The 18,167-nt window shown below is 35.9% G+C and overlaps 1 protein-coding gene across 1 annotated transcript in view; it reads right to left on the bottom strand.

The window, feature by feature from the left end:
• Positions 1 to 18,167, bottom strand: part of ADAM10 (ADAM metallopeptidase domain 10) — a 137,715-nt gene that overhangs the window by 12,030 nt on the left and 107,518 nt on the right. The window contains exons 9-14 of the mRNA XM_011282902.4: positions 17,259 to 17,422; positions 11,051 to 11,234; positions 5,916 to 6,066; positions 4,917 to 5,100; positions 4,097 to 4,205; positions 3,080 to 3,300 (exon numbers count right to left, since the gene is read on the bottom strand). Of these exons, the coding sequence (XP_011281204.1) occupies positions 3,080 to 3,300; positions 4,097 to 4,205; positions 4,917 to 5,100; positions 5,916 to 6,066; positions 11,051 to 11,234; positions 17,259 to 17,422 (1,013 nt within the window). The remainder of the gene's footprint in view (positions 1 to 3,079; positions 3,301 to 4,096; positions 4,206 to 4,916; positions 5,101 to 5,915; positions 6,067 to 11,050; positions 11,235 to 17,258; positions 17,423 to 18,167) is intronic.

The following is an 18,167-nucleotide window of genomic DNA, read 5'->3' as shown; positions in this document are numbered from 1 at the left end:
CCATCAAATCCATGGATGTAGAATTCTATGAAGCACTTGGGAAACACTGGCCTAAATCTTTCATAAAGAATAACAGATACTTAATATGCAGGTTCATAAAGCTACAGCAAAATCTGAGAGCAGAAATTAATTTAAAAATGAGAAATACAGGGGCGCCTGGGTGGCTCAGTCGGTTGAGCATCTGACTTTGGCTCAGGTCATGATCTTGTGGTTTGTGAGTTTAAGCCCTGCGTCGAGCTCTGTGCTGACAGCTCAGAGCCTGGAGCCTGCTTCAGATTCTGTGTCTCACTCTCTCTCTGCCCCTCCCCTGTTCTGTCTCTCTCTCAAAAATAAATAAAACATTAAAAAAAGAGAGAGAAGTACAACTGATTCTTTTTAATTTTTTTAATGTTTATTTATTTTTGAGAGACAGAGAGACAGACATAGTGTGAGTGGGAAGGAGCAAAGAGAGAAGGAGAAACAGAAACAGAAGCAGGCTCCAGGCTCTGAGCTGTGAGCACAGAGCCCAATGCAGGGCTCGAACCCACAAACCGTAAGATCATGACCTGAGCTGAAGTTGAACGTTTAAAAGTGACTGAGCCACCCAGGCGCCCCCGAAATAACAACCGATTCTTATCAGAATAATAACAAAAAAGAAGAACTTCTGGGGCACCTGGCGGCTCAGTTGGTTGAGCGTCTGACTCTTGATTTTGGCTCAGGTCATGATCTCATGGTTGGGAGATCGAGCCTTTCGTCAGGCTCCATGCTGAGTGAGGAGCCTGCTTAAGATTCTCTCTCTCTCGATTTTAAAAAACAACCTAAAATTGCCTGATTAAACAGTTTCACAAGACAAGAAAAGACTTCAATTTATCGTAACAAGCATTTCACTAAATCCTCAAATCTAAATATGAAAAAAGCTTTTTTTTTTTTAAGTTTTTAATTTTGAGAGAGAGAAAGAGAGAGAGAGAGAGAGAGAATCCCAAGCAGGCTCCGTGTTGTCAGTACAGAGCCCAACACAGGGCTTAATCTCACAAACCATGAGATCATGACCTGAGCCAAAATCAAGAGTCAGACGGGCACTCAACTGACTGAGCCACCCAGGTGCCCCTAAATATGAAAAAAAGGTTTTAAAAATACTTTTGAGAGATCACTTCCATCAAACATTTTTAAAATAGGAATGAATGAGCTTTTGAAATGCTAAATAAAATGAGTCAAAATTGAGATAATGGAGGAAAGTAAAAAAGTATTATTTTTAGATATGATTCACTACTTGGAAAACCTAAAATACCTGGTACAACATATACTCAGTAGAACATAACTGTGAGATCTCCATTATCCGATTACTTTTTAAAATACATTGTCCTCTACAGTAGACAAGTATACCACATCTCAACTTGTTCTTATTAGAGATAATCGGGGGGGGGGGGGGGGGGGGGGGAGGGCGGGGAAAAGAACTAGATCTAAATTGAAAAGAGGGAAGTAAAGAGCTAAGAAAGGCAAGCTACTTGAAGTCAAAGAACTGACAAATGCCAGAGGATGATACGAATCCTTGCATAGTTCCCAAGCCTGCACTCTCCATTTTGCCACAATGCCAAAGGTAACATTAGCTTAATGGATATTTTTTGAACACTTATTATGCACCAAGCACAGGAATACAAAAATGAGTAACATATCATGTTTTAAAGAGACCTAAGTTAAATAAATTGACCCATTTTTTGGTTTAAAACCTAGGTCTCCTAAGGAGTGCCTGGCTGGCTCAGTCAGTAGACCATGCAACACTTCATCTTGGGGTAATGAATTCAAGCCCCACGTTGGGCATGAGGCTTAATTTAAAAAAAAAAAAAAAAAAAAAGTAAACTATTCTCTAAAACTAGATAAAACCTAGGCTTCCTAAATTCAGATTCAGTGATTCTCCTACCTTATAATCCCTATACGTCTAAAAATCATATATTCTAACACACAAAGTATAGTATTATTCTTCCTGTGTATAATAAATGCCATTTTAATGGTAGAGATAATTCCAAAGTTTTTATTACAAATGTTATTACAAGAGTACCAAAAAGGATCACAACCCAAAAATGACTTTTGTGTGTGTGTTTGCTTTTAAGGCATCCTCAGTGCTGAATGCAGACAAAAAATGTAAGAAAACAATTTGGGAATGGGGGAAGGGAGAAGAGGCTGAGTTCTAAGTCAATTTCTAAAGCAAACTCCTTCAATTCAGAGAGAGAGAGATATATATATGTTTTTATATATATATAAATATATATATATACATATATATATAAATATATATATGTTTATATATATATATGTTTATATATAGTAGAAAATACACAAGTGATATATGAGTCAAAATTTACTGATATTTTAATGTAATCACTTAGAAATGTGAATATTCAAGTGACTTTAGATAGTCATTCTCAGCAGTCTTTTAAGAAAATTTCAGGTAATTCAACATCTGTACAGCTTGGAGAAATGTGGGCTTAAAAATAATAAAGTTCAGTGGATTTATGCTAGATGAACATCTATATTCATTAACAAATCTGCAAAAGGCTCGGTATCACATCTTAACTGTTCAACATTTCTGATCACTGACAAGATAAAGACCAAGAAATTATACTGAAACAGCAAAAAAAAAAACCTTCAGAAAATCACCAATTTCCCTTTCATTTCTCCCATTCCACAAAGTAGAAGCCAAAGCTGGCTATCTGTCATTCTGAGACAAGGGAGAAATATAAAAAGCAAGCAAGGTTTTCCAAAACAACTTGAGAAAAAAATCCCATGAAAATGCCCTAATAATACAGACCAAAGGGAGAAGTAACCCATTCAGGAGAAGAACCAGGGAGCAGAGTAAAATAGAAGGACTCTCATCATCTACCAATTAATCTACAAACAATATACATGTAGAGATTCTAATCACTTTAAAAGAAAATAATACATGGGGATATTTGAACTTTAAAAATCATTCTTTGGATAAAGTGATTCTGGTATAAACAGGAGAGAAGTGATTTTCTCAAAACGTTGGTGACCTCTGGCCAAGTAAAATGATGATAAAACCATTTTAAGATAAGGTTTCTTTACAAATAAAAACTATACTTACCACAATCCATTCAGCAATGTTTTCATAGAGCTCTGGACTAAAAATTGCTTTTTTAAGCCTAGCTAGAGGGCCATCAGCATCTACTAATCTGCATCGCATGAAAACATCACAGTAGCCTCTAAAATCATTGCAGGGGGATCCAGGTTGCAAGGTGATGGTTCGACCAACGAAGTGCTTGCTCCACTGCAGAGACCCTGTACTGGCACAAGTTGATGGATCCACTGGAAAAGAAGTGCCAAATATAAGTTGAAGGTCAGATTTCCTACCAGGCTAGCTGGGGAGAGAGGGAGGAAAGGAAAAAACTGCCTAAAATCATTACCATGACATGTTATATAGACTTTCATTCGTTAGGCTAGATAACATCACAGGTAATTCGCCTTAAGTATACAACATAGGGGTGCCCGGGTGGCTCAGTCGGCTGAGCGTCCGACTTTGGCTCAGGTTATGATGTCACAGTTCGTGAGTTCGAGTCCAGCATCGGGCTCTCTGCTATCAGCAAACGGCCCACTTCTGATCCTCTGTTCGCCTCCCTCTTTGCCCCTTCCCCGCTGGTTCTCTTTCTAGCTCAAAATAAATAAATAAACTTTAAAAAATACATATATAAACAAATAGCCAGCAACTCTTGACTTAGTACCTACAATGGCTTTAAAACCCTCTAACAGTTTTTATACTAATTATTGCCCTAAAGCTGGAAGGTTTTTGTCTAGCTTATCGTGTTTAAAACACTGTAGGGACGATAATACTAGAAATACAATGCTGCGCTACACTTGAAAATTTCCACGGAGGATTGGTTTAGGTGGAAATTATCTGTCCAAACTGGATATCAAACTTTAATCCTTAAAATTTAGCAGAAAAATGGGGTGCCTGAATGGCTCAGTCAGTAGAGCAAATGACCTTGATTTTGGGGTCGTGAATTTGAGCCCCACACTGGGGGTAGTATTTACTTAAAAAAAATTTTTTTTAGGAAACAATTAGGTTTTGAAACAGATTTTATATTCTTGCATTTTAAAAGCTTACTCTTCTTCATGCAGCAGACATGGCATAATTCCTTATCATCTTTGCCATCAGAACTGGCACAGGTACACTCCTCCAAGCCATACTTCTCACAGATAGAACCTGCACATTGCTGAAAGAAAAATAAAAGACAAATTATTTAATCCCTATACAGTCAAGCCTATAATTCATAGTAATAGACAAATATACACGTCCAATGCTAATATAATTAAATAGAAATAAAAGTGGGGGGGCAAGCATAGATTAGCATCAGAAACGGATCACATAAACACATTTGAAAAAGAGGTAAGTGCAAAAAATACAGGAAATCTTTCAAAGAAATGGCAACTTAAAAAAAATCTAAACAAAACAAAAACAGAAGAGATTAGATGAGCATCAATTTTACATTGATTATTGCTCCTTTGTAAGAAGAGAAAAATGAAATTTTCCTCATGTACAGGAAAGTGATTATTTAGCCAAGAAAGCTTTAAACACTTCACAGAGAAAATGACCAGAAGAGTTCTTTTATATGGGCTGTTAAAAACTAATTTATAAAGCTCAAAAGCAGTACAAAGTCATGTGCCTAGTCATACAACTATTTTTCTCTAGAGACCATCAAACATATGCAGTGGAAAGACGAAAGGTAAGTCAGTAACTAATTGAATGCCACCAGGCACTTACGCCACATGATACATTCATGGCTTTATGGGGAAACAGACAGGGCTCTTATTGAAACAGGGACTGGGATTAATGGCTGTAACTCTGCAGCTTTAAATGACAAACAATTATTCTGAAAAAGCAGGTTTTATAAAACTAAATAAAAGCTTATAAATCAAATGCTTACCCCATTAATGCACACTTGTGTATGCCTATTACAGTCTGTAAAGTTTGGTTTAGGATCAGAGGCTGGGCACAGAGCTGTGATGCCATTACATATTCCTTCTTTTGCACAGTCTGAATCATCCCGACACTTCTCAGTTTTTGATTTGAATGCACACTGTGCTGTACAACAGGGACCTTGACTTGGGCTAGAATTAACATTGAAGTGTTTAAAGAAAATGACTAGGATATTTCCTATATACATAGATATGGTCCTAATTTTTAAATCGTCAATCTCATCTTTTAAATGTTAAGTAGGTTACTGGTATAAAACTTCAAATTTTGGACTAAGAGGCTGCTAAATTTCAACATTTATAAGTGTAAATTAAAAAATGATTGTCTTATTTTTACAATCAATGCATACTATATTCAACAGTCTTACTCTACTTGTCTCTAGTGAAATGCTACAATAGGAAATGGATTTAATATTAGGTGAGTTATCAGTGTTTTTCACAGCACATCATACATTGGTCAATTCATCAATTTTTCTCACATTTATATGCTAAAATCAAACTAGGTACACAGACCAACCATTTAAAAAGTCTTGCACAAACAACATTCTATAGCTTATATCTATCACTACCAAAGCCAGTTTGACAAGTAAAATAATCATACGACACTAATGACAAGAGTCTATGAAATGCTCATTTCCTAAATATTTAAAGTTAAGATTCTAAACATACAGATGACAGTCACATTTTTAAGTTAGGAACTAAACAGTGTGTACTCTATTGAGCATCCCTGCATGTCTTTAACACCCACCACACAAGTTACAATTACAAGCAGCTCCATCTGCCAACCACAGTGCACTTACCAATTCTACTGTGGAAAAATAAATAAAACGAAAGCAAATAAAGACAAAGTTTCAAAACCATATGCATCTCTTAATGTCAGTTTTAAATCAGTCCTAAGTGCCGTCAGATGACTGACAGGAGCACGAGCACTACCAGAACCGGCCAGGTACCTGCACTGCTTCCCAGGCTTCAGCTTGCATTTCTTCCCCTCTGGCTGGTTTGCATCATAGCAGCACTCGTCTTTACACTGGTCACTGTAGCCACAATCACATTCTTCACCTTGCTCTACCATCCCGTTTCCACAAATAGGCTGGCCAGATTCTGAAGACAACAAATAAAACAAAGTAAGCACTGTATACACATGTTAATTTGATTTAAAATCTACAGGGGCGCCTGGGTGGCTCAGTCGGTTAAGCGTCCGACTTCAGCCAGGTCACGATCTCGCGGTCCGTGAGTTTGAGCCCCGCATCGGGCTCTGGGCTGATGGCTTGGAGCCTGGAGCCTGTTTCCGATTCTGTGTCTCCCTCTCTCTCTGCCCCTCCCCCATTCATGCTCTGTCTCTCTCTGTCTCAAAAATAAATAAAAACGTTAAAAAAAATTAAAAAATTAAAATAAAAAAATAAAATCCACAAACTCTTCAGAGCCTCATTACAAAGGAAGAAGGGATACTTGATGAATACAAAAAGTAGAAAAAGCCAGGAATCTAGAAATTAGGAGATGTAAATTCAATTCTCACAGTGGCTCAGTCACTAACTAGCAATGTAGCCTTGGGCAAGTCACTTCCTTTTTGTGGGGCCTCAGTTTCTTACAGTAAAACGATTTGACATTATGGTCCCCCTGGTCCCCTCGAAGGTTCCTTCTGGGAATGGTAATATTCTATTTAGGCCATGCCACATTCAACTTTACTAAACAGACTGCACTATTTACATATTGTGTAATTCATACACAAATATAAATTAAGTTAGTGCTTTATCACCCAGAAAAAATTAAACCTTTTGTATTAACAAAAAATTTCAAACTCACATTAGAAGTAGTAAAGGAATAAATACAATGAACTCCCATGTACCACTTAGCTTAAACAACTATCAACAAAATGCTATAAACAATTCCACCTAACATATTTATTTGTTCTTGTAAATACTCCAGGATGAATCTAAGAGTTAGGCGTTTTTTGTTTTTGTTTTTTAATCTAACCATAATAGCATCATCACATCTAACAAAATTAACAATATGCTTAATAACATCTAATAGCCAATCCATGTTCAATTTCCTCAACTGTCTTTTTACAACTGGTTTATTTAAACCAAGTTCCACACAAGGCTCCTCAACCCCATACCTACTTTTGGTGGATGGTTGATACGTGTCATACGTTTTTTTAATATATAACAACAGACTCCCTCTGTTTTTTTTATTTTTACACTATTTACTTGTTAAAGAAATTGGATCATCTTGTCTAATGGAATTTCCCACATTGTGTTTGGCTGACTGTATCCTAGCTAACAAATATTTTTTTTAAACATATGTTAATTTTGCTCCTCAGCTAGACCCAAGCTCCTTTAGGGAAGAACCACATATTATTTATATCTTTTGTATTCCCACAGAGCCTAGCCATATTGGATCAAATCTTGGCTCATTAAAGTTAGACAGTCTGGTCTAAACATGGTGAATAATTTTAGGAAAAATTTTAGGGTCTTTTAAAGTTCTTTAATTTTGTCAATGGGGCTTAAAATCGAAAGAGGAATGTTACTCTTTTAAGTTCATAAAATCACAGAACTTTAGCCATCTGTAGGGAAATGATAAAAATCAAATGTCTTCACTTTACTGAAAAGAAAACTAAGTTTCAGAGAGCCTGTGACTTGCTGTAACCACACGCTCCAGTATGGGCAAATAGCAGACCAGACCCAGGATTCTGAGATCTAAAATTTGATGCTCTGCTCTTTCTGCTACATCAAATCAATGTGGGAAACAGTTGTAGCACAACTGTTGTAGTTGTAGGTTTCAAATTGAGAACTGAGTAAATAGAAGGGAACACATCTTAAACACAAGGCATATCTGGATCCAAACTATTCTAGAAAGACTAGCTTTGTATTTGGAAAGTGCACTCTTATCCTTAACCACATCAAATATTAAAGGAAATCTTAGAGCTAACTGAAGTTCTATCCGTCTCTTTCATTTTATACCACCTCTTTTGTTCTCTAAAACTAGAAGCATGCACATGGACATATATACCAAGTAAATAAAAATGATTTTTCTAAGGTCTAGTAATAATCATTTCAGAATTCATGTGACATGTAATTCAGGAAAAAAGGAAAAATGATCAAGTTAGAAAACCTCTGATGCAATATTTACTACACACTGGTTTTTATCTCACACAGAAATATTACCTCAAATAAGCTATAACACATAGGGGAGCAAATTTAATTTAATTTAATTTAAATGCAAAAATTATAATATATACATATCTCGTTACAATTTAAGAAATTTTCCTACCATAAGACCTATAAAACAATATCTCATTTCTTTTTTTTAAATTTTTTTTTCAACATTTATTTATTTTTGGGACAGAGAGAGACAGAGCATGAACGGGGGAGGGGCAGAGAGAGAGGGAGACACAGAATCGGAAACAGGCTCCAGGCTCTGAGCCATCAGCCCAGAGCCTGACGCGGGGCTCGAACTCACGGACCGCGAGATCGTGACCTGGCTGAAGTCAGACGCTTAACCGACTGCGCCACCCAGGCGCCCCAACAATATCTCATTTCTAAAAGACCACTTCAATCAGAAAGTTTATTGTGAAAACCTGGTTTACAAATGAACAATCTCTGCAGCACTTCTACATTAAGAAGTTTTAGAGAAACTACCAGTGATAACAACAATGGTAACATGAGTGTAATTTTAATATGCCCTTTTAAAACAAATAGAAGGCCTTAAAAGAAAAAGCCAATCAAAATAAGTAAAAATTGAAATTTGGACCTGACCAAAATTTTATTTTTCTGGGAATGATTCTGGGAAGAGGATAAAATGACAAGCTACAGAATGGGAAAAAATATTTGCAGATCAATATCTGACAAAGGACTAGTATCTAGGCTGTGTAAAGAAGTCTTAAAACTCGATGCCTAGGTGGCTGAGCTGGTTAAGCTTCTGACTTCAGTTCAGGTCATGATCTCATGGCTCGTGAGTTTGAGCTGTCAGCACAGAGCCCGCTTCAGGTCCTCTGTCTCCCTCTCTCTCACCCATTCCCCGCTGGTGTTCTCTCTCTCTCTCTCTCTCTCTCTCTCTCTCTCTCTCTCTCTCTCACAACAAACAAACACACTTAAAAAAAAAAAAAAAACTCTTAAAACTCAACAGAAAAAAAAAAAAACCCAATGAGAAATGGCCACGAAACATGGACATTTCACCAAAGAAGATATACAGGTGGCAAATAAGGACATGAAAAGATGATCAACATTTTTACTCACCAGAAAAATACAAATACAAAAACCACAACACAATATCACTGTCCTATCAGAATGGATAAAATAAAAACAGTAAAAATGCCAAAAAGCTGGCAAAGATAGAGAGAGATCAGATCACTTATACATTGCTGATAGGAACCTAAACTAATACGTCCACGCTGGAAAACACTTTGAGAGTTCTGTATAAATAAGAGCAAACAATTACTATTTGATCCATTAACTGGATTTGGGGGCATTTATCCCAGAGAAATTAAACCTTTATGTTCACATAAAAAACCTGCACATAAATGTTTATAGCTGCTTTCTGCATAATAGCCAGAAACTGAAGACAGCCCAGACAGCCTTTAACAGGTGAGTGGTTTAGACAAACTGTGGAACATCCATACCATTGAACACTACTCAGCAATAAAGACAAACTCCTGATACAGATAACAATTTGAATGCATCTTCAGGGAATTATGCTGAGTGAGAAAAAGCCAATCTCAAAAGGTTTACATATTATGTGATTCTATTTATATAATATTTTTGCAGTGACAAAATTTTAGAAATGGAGAATAGTGAGGGAATTAGCAGGACGGAGGGAGGTGTGTTTGCCCTCAGGTAACTTACATCTTGTCAAACAGAACAGGAACCCAAACACACGTAATACAAGGTAGAATATTTAGAACACATTAAATGCCACAAGAGAAGCATAGCAGGTGAATGGACACACAAAATGTGGTATATCCACAAAATAGAATATTATTCAGCCATAAAAAGAATGGCATTCTGATACATGCTACAACTTGAATGCATGCTAAGTGACATAAGCCAGATATGGAAGGTCAAACATTGTCTGATCCCACCTATATGAGGTACCTAAAATTGGCAAATTCAGAGACAGAAAATAGATTAGAAGTTACCAAGAGCTAGGGAGAGAGGGAAGCAGGAATTACTGCTTAGTGATTGCACAATTTCTATTTGGAGGGATGAAAAAGTTTGGAAATGAATAGTGATGATGGTAGCACATCACTGTGAATGTACTTAATACCACTGAATTATAACTTAAAATTAGTTTAGATACACATTTTGTGTATTTTTTATTTCTATTTATTTTATTTATATCATACATGTTTTATCCCTTTTTTTCTTTACCATTAGAAAACAAGAATTTCATGGCAGCTTTATTCATATTGTCCAAACCTGAAGAGCCCAGGTGTTCATCAACAGAAGAGTGGATGAGTGAAGTGTGATATATTCATACAACGCAATACTAAGCAATAAAATAGAACAAAACACTAATGATGAATCTCAAAATATGCTGAATGAAAGCAGCATAAGGTTTTTCTTCCCACAAAAGAATAAAAACCATATGATTCCACTTATATGAAGTAAAAAGCAAGCAAAATTTCTCTATAGTTAAATAAATCAGAATAATGGTTGCCTATGAGAGTGTCCTGGGGGGAAGAAAATGACCAGGAAGGGAAATGAAAGAACTTTCCGGAGTGACAGAAATATTGTCTATTTTGATAGGTGCTTAGGTTACACAGATAAATACATTTGTCAAAGCTCATTAAATGGTGGACTTATGGTACAACATTTCACTTATGTTAATTAAAAAAAAAAAAAGAAGAACCACAAAGAATACTGAACTTTAGTCAATTATACAGGCTGAAGTATTTGGGAGTGAAGTACACTTATGTCTACAATCCACTTTACAACAAAAAACATGGATGGAGGGGATGGATAAGTTAATAAACAGTGACAGAGTAAATACAGCAGAGTTGTAATAGTTATTAAATGCAGATGGTAAGTGCATGGGTGTTTCAAATTTTCTGAATGTTTGAAAATATATGTTGGGAAAATATACATACCAACAAAACAGTTGTTTCTCTTCTTCTCAAGAACTTGGCTTATATTTCTAATACTACAGAGTGAGAATTTATTGTTGTTAAGTTTGTCCCCGGATGTTGCTCTTGCATACATGATGTAATTGCCATTTTCTTTTTGTCCTAAATTCTTAGATTCTCCTGGAGTGCACTCTGTTCCAGAATCATGCTGCCAAACAGAATATAGAGTTACATAAACAGGAAGTAAAATAAGGTTTTCGGGTCATCTGACGGAATGTAATTTTCTCACCAGAAGAACAATGGAAGCTTGTGGACTCTCCTGTAAAAAAAGATCCTACAATTGTTTTAGACTGTGAGAGAAGGAAAACAATTTGCTCTTTTAGGGGTCCTGTCTTAGAAGGGAAGGAAAAATGAGTGCAGGTCTAGCCACAACAATTTATAGCTCTGTAAATAGGGAGTAGAAGGGAGGACAAACCATGATAAAGTCTATCAAAAATAAGCTCACCATGCACCACTATGTTTATTGCAGCATTATTTACAATAGCCAAATTATGGAAGCAACCCAAATGTCCACTGACAGATGAATGGATAAAGATGTTGTACATATATACAACGGAATATTATTTAGCAATAAAAAATGAAATCTTGCCATTTGCAACAACATGGATGAAGCTGGAGAGTATAATGCTAAGTGAAATAAGTCAGTCAGAGAAAGACAAATACCATATGAATTCACTCATGTGGAATTTAAGAAACAAAAGAAATGAACAAAGAGAGGAGGGAAAGAGAGAGAAAGTGAGAGACAAACCAAGAAACAGACTCTTAACTTCAGAGAACAAACTGATAGTTACCAGAGGGGAGGTAGGCAGGGGGGTGTGGATGGAATAGGTGAAGGGGATTAAGAGTACACTTATCACAATGAACACTGAGTAGTGTATGGAATTGCTGAATCACTGTATTGTCCACCTGAAACCAATATAACAGTGTATGTTAACTCCACTGGAATTAAAATTAAAAACAATAAAAATGAAAAAAAAAATAAGCTTGCCTACTTTCAAAACTAGTAACAGGAATATAAACTTAAAATGACTATTCTTTAACATATATGACATTCTTTACTATGACTAGTTCAGAGAAGACAGAGATGGGGAAAAACAGGAAACAAAAGAGAATGGCATGAGGCTAAGTACATACAAGATAGACATCTAAGAGAGTTGACTTATTAACTAAATACATAAAAAAGATAAGTAAATGCTATTTTTAAATGAAAATTAAGAAAAGCTAAGAGGTAAAACTAAAACACTGTTTTCAGAATAAAACAGGAGACGTACATGTATATGTACACAAAATATTTATGGTGTTGGCAAATATTACTGAAGTATCAGATACATACAGAAAAGTGCAAAGTACCAACTACAGCTCCATGAGTTTTCTCAAAGTAAATATTCTTACGTGACCAGTGCTGAGATTAACTAACAGAATACTACCAGATCACAGAAGCTTCCCCCTCCTTCCTTCCTCCCCCAGGAGGTATACATTAAAAAAACAAACAAACAAACCAGGGCACCTGGGGGGCTCAGTTGGTTAAGCATCAGACTTCAGCTCAGGGCATGATCTCACAGTTCATGAGTTCGAGCCCCGCATTCGGGCTCTGTGCTGACAGCTCAGAGCCTGGAGCCTGCTTTGGATTCTGTGTCTCCCTCTCTCTCTCCCCCTCCCCTACTCCTGTTCTGTCAGTCTGACTGTCTCAAACTAAACAAACATTAAAAAACAAACAAACAAACCTCACAATGCTCCTCAAACAACAATGCAGAACTTGTCAGAAAGGGTGAACATATTTGGGTTCTAGAGTAAAGTTCTTCTATTTAATTAAATTGTCATTTGAATACAATTCTACCCTCCAGAAAGAAAGAATGCCCAAGGGCATTCTGTTTCTTCTTGGAGCCCATCTAAGTTACTTTCATTTTCTACTCCCTAATCTGAAGCAACTATTTTTTTTAAGATTTACTATTATTATTATTATTATTATTATTATTATTATTATTTTATGTAAGTCATCTCTACACCCAGGATGGGACTTGAACTTACGATCCCAAGATCGTGTTACATGCTCTTCCAACTGAGCCAGCCAGGCAACCCTTGAAGCAACTTAAAAAGCAACTTAAAAATAAGACCTCTACTATCACATTTATTCTTTATGATACCTCCTGCTGTTCTCCTGAAAATACATTCAGCATTTAACAATTCTTTACTGTTCTCCAATATTAGCTTGCTTTATATTTTCATTCTATAGAATTCAATTTGGTTTATGGTAATATAGGACACTGAAATTATTCTCAGCATTAGAATTTTAGAAAAAGAAAATAAATCCCAATACTGTATAACTCTTGATATTATCACAAAATATTTTATACATTTCAATTCAATAAATATTAGCATGTGTCCAGTATTCTAGGAAGAACTAAAACAGAATATAAAAATACAAGGATGAGTTAAGCACTATCCCTAGCCCTTGAAGGCCTTACAATCTACTTTAAAGAGATAGCATATTTTGATATCCCTGCCTAGTCTCTTTGTCCCATGAATCCATTACAGGTTAATGAAGACTACCCAGCTGGCTCAGTTGGTAGAGGGTGTGACTTTTCTTTTTTAATTTTTTTATTATTATTATTTATTTATTATTGAGAGACAGAGACAGACAAAGCATGAGCAGGGGAGGGGCCAAGAGATGGGGAGACACAGAATCCGAAGCAGGCTCCAGGCTGTGAACTATCAGCACAGAGCCCGATGTGGGGCTGGAACTCACAAATCACGAGATCATGACCTGAGCCGAAGTCGGACGCTTAACCAACTGAGCCACCCAGGCGCCCCTAGAGTGTGTGACTCTTAATCTTGGGGTTGTGAATTCAAGCCCCACATTGGGCACAGAGCTTGCTTGCTTATTTACTTGCTTATATACATACATACAAACAAACAGGTATCACTAATCAATTATTACTTAACTAGCCCAAAGGACATTGTAATCGATCATTCTTAATGGCAATGGAAAGAGTAACAGGTTATAAACGAGACTACCAGCTATTTGTATTTGTCATCCTCACAACAGGGGACAAACACACCAATAATCAAAACATACAACAGTATATACAGGCTATCTTGACCGTACCCCAAAAAGTGCTGAGAGTTCAAACAGTTTTACAAAGAAACTCTAATCTTAGTTTGACAAGAAAACGGAAAAACTTTTCTCTGACTGTAAAAACAATACATACTCTTTTAGAAAATTTAGAAAATATAGATTAAAATTTTCAATCATAATCAACCAACCATAATAACTACTATTAACAGTTCGGTCCACAGTATTTCTGACCTGACTTGTACCTAGTCATACCATATTTAATGCAAAATTTGAACTATACCATTTGTACAGTTACATACATGGTTTCTTTCAGCTTAACAGTATAAGGCAAGCACTGATTTTTAAATGATTGCAGAGCATTCCAGGATACTTTCCTATTGTGGGGTCATTTAGGCTGCTTAAAATTTTTTGCTACTAAATAAATGAAACTGCAGTGGGTACTTTTTATTTTTTAATGTACATAAATCTTTGACAGATTCTGCATTTTTCTTTTAGTTGGATTCCCAGTGGTAGTTTCTGATCAAACATTTTAAGGGTCTTGATATCTACTGACAAGTAACTGAAAAAGGGGCTCTATCAATTTATATTACATAATAAGATGGATCAAGATTTCAGTAGGCAGAGATAGGAAGGAACTGGATTTCTGGCAGAAGGAAAATTTTCAAGGACTATAAATTACTTATTTTGACACGAGAAGGCAGTTAACACTGGAAATATACTTAAGCCCAAATGATGGAAAGCCCTAAATGCTAAGATTAGGAAACTGTATCAGCAATATTAGCAGGTACAGGACGTAAGGTTGTAAACACAAGTGACATGATCAAAACAATCAGAACTATAACCTAGACAAAGATTACTTTGGTAAGAGTAAACACATAACTTGCATACTGAGAGACAGAAACTAGTGTCATTATGATTATAACTTCCCAAAGTTTTAATGGTTAACAACAGGTGTGCAGTAAAGATTTGGGATAAGATAAATAAATAAAAGAGACAGTGTGAACCACTCAGAGAGAAAGTAGCACTGACAAAGTACAGATGTACAACAGGGGAGATAAAGACAGATTTCAGATAAAGATGTCAAAGGGGATCGGCTCAGGAATTTATGGTTCTGGCTGCTCTATTAAAGTACTTATAAATATTTACCCCACATAGGAATGGGGTGTGATTGAGCATGGTAGAGTCATTAAAAGTAATCTCGTATGAGGAAAAGATAGCAGACTATGCAAAGAATGCGAACCAATTTATCCATTAAACAAAAAGCATTAAGTAATATGAAATTAATATGCCAAAAAAAGAAAATCTCTGGCAGCTGGGTAGAGAACAGATTACACAGGAAATGAAGAGAACAGATTATAGATTCCCTACTCCACATGTGGCCTGCAGACCAGGGGCAGCTACAGCATCACCTGGGAGTGTCTTAAAAATTCAGAAACTTGCCTCCCCCAATGGAAATGGAATCTGTATTTTAAGATCCCTGGTAATTTGTATGCACATTAAAAATTGGGAGGCCCTAGACTAAAGGGCAGAGGAGTAGCTAAAGGATACCACAACTCCCTTAGTAAGGGCTGGAATCAAAGGGACTGGGAGAGAAAAGAGAATATTTACTTGCCCTTGAAAAAGCAAACTAACCATAAACAATAGTCCGATTACATAAAGAGAAACCACATTGGGTTTTGAACCTCTGTAACGCTTTCAATATATATTGAAAAAAATATATATCGAAGTCAAGAACAGAACAAACAAAAGAACAGATCATAGAAGCAGTCAAGAAGTAGAGAGATTGAACACATTTTAAACAGTTTATCCAAGAGCATTGATAATAATCTATCAATTTCTAATAGAGACTTAGAAGAAGAAAGGCTTGCAACTTAATGAGATGGGACTTCCAGTTTACAAACTGGGAGAAAATTAGAGAAGTGCATTTGAGGATGTGAAGCTCCAAGTATTTACTGTTTTTCTAAACTCATGAAAACTTACATTTTTTTAAGTGATATGGTGCAAGTAAAATGAATTCATGTATAGCTGTCAAATGAAATTTGACAAGCCTACCAAAAATTTAATAAGCCTTCCAAAAATCACAAAGAGATTATCTTTCAGTATTTTGTATCTGTGTGTGCATTAAGCTTTAGGTCCCCTGAAAATCAATATAATTAACTGAGGACTAAATGATACCAAAGAATTGTTAATTCTGTCAGGTATCATAACCACATCATGGTTATGTAAGAAAATGTTTATTTCTTTAGAAATGTATACTGAAATATGTAAGGATGAATAAATTTGCTTCTAATACTTTACAAAAAGAAAGAAATACAGAAAGGACATGTGGCAAAATCTTGATACCTGTTACATCTGAATCAGAGACTGGCAGCCCATAGCCCATTTCTATATGGCGTAAGCTAAGAATGGTTTCCCGTGTTTCAAGAATTGTAAAAACAACAGAAAAACATGTATTGCCTCCAAAACCTAGAATGTTTACTAGCAGTCTCTTTACAGAAGAAGTGCTGATGCCTGCTCTGGACGATGGGCATGTAAGAATTTATTGTACCATCTTTCTCTACTTTTCTGTATGTTACAATTTTTCATACTGAAAAATTTTTAAATACCGCATTCCACTCCACACTCAAGATAAATCTACTAAACCACAGTAACGTTTTAACAGAAACCAAGCAAAAAAATTTAAAAAAAAAACAAAAAACACTCCAAGTTTGCAACATTCAAAATGTACTTTTAACAATGAAAAGTGATCCTCACTGAGCAGATATTTGAATGAATCACATACCAGGCACTGTTCTAGGATCAGCAGACAGAGAAGTGAATGAAACAGACAAAATTCCTTGCCTTCATAGAATCCTGCATTGTTATGCTTACTCTTCTTATTTGACTCACAAATATTCTACCTTCCTCCCTTTCCGTATTGTCAAGGACATTACTGTGTGTTCCAATATATAAAAACTAACATCAGTCAAATATACTTCAACTAAAAAAATCCCTAAACATTCACATGTACTTGTTTTCAATGCAAACAAACAAATCATTCAACATAAAAGCTAGGTTAGTAACTTTCTGAAAATCAAATAATTAGACAATACTTACTGGAGATCCAAAGTTATGTCCAACTTCATGAGCAAAAGTAATGTGAGAGACTTTGGGGGGTACATGAGACCCATAGTTCTGAACAGTAATAATTCCAGTGTTTAAGGACTTCTTCTTACCATCTGAATACAGCTTACTTTTTTCACATATTCCTCCAGAGCTTCCTAATTCAGAACAGAAGATGGCTAAATTAGCATCTATTTACCCCTCAAAATAACTTTCTAATATATGCTATATTAAATTAAAACATTTTATATATCCCACTTATATCAAGTACTCAGAAGCTTTTTTAGTCCAAGATTAGGAAGTCATTTCAAGTAAGTTTTAGTGGTACACATAAAGAAAGTGCCAGGATGGAGAACAAGGCCCTTAATAAAATGTTCTTCATAATCGAAGTATTCCCCAATTTTTGTTCCCATCAATTTAGCAAAACAAGTATTTAAGTTTCTGTTAAATCTGAATATATCCGTATTTATGCTGTCAAATCCTATATACCTTTTCATGTTAAAAAATTACATTTAATTTAAATGAAAGTTGAACAAAATATGCTCAAGTAGATTCTGAGAAAGTCACTTCTACAAATAATAGCAGTGATGCATAGGAGTATGTAATTCACTATCCTGAGAGGCAATACACAATATATTTTTTAAAAGAGAAAATAATTAGTGGTTGCCAGGGGCTGGTGGGCAAGTGAAGAGAAGGACAGGGAGAGATTTGTAAAAGGGTACAAATTTCCAGTTATAGAATGAGTAAGGTCAGAGCACCTGGGTGGCTCAGTTGGTTAGGCATCTGATTCTTGGTTTCGGCTCAGGTCATGATCTCACGATTTGTGAAATCAAGCCCCACATAGGGCTCTGTGCTGACAGCATGGAGTCTACTCTCTCCCTCTCTCTCTGCCCCTCCCCAGCT

This window comes from Felis catus, chromosome B3 (assembly GCF_018350175.1).
Source record: "Felis catus isolate Fca126 chromosome B3, F.catus_Fca126_mat1.0, whole genome shotgun sequence".
NCBI classification, from domain to species: domain Eukaryota; kingdom Metazoa; phylum Chordata; class Mammalia; order Carnivora; family Felidae; genus Felis; species Felis catus.
Note: the sequence above shows the minus strand (reverse complement) of the source record. Positions and strands in the feature narration are given on the sequence as shown.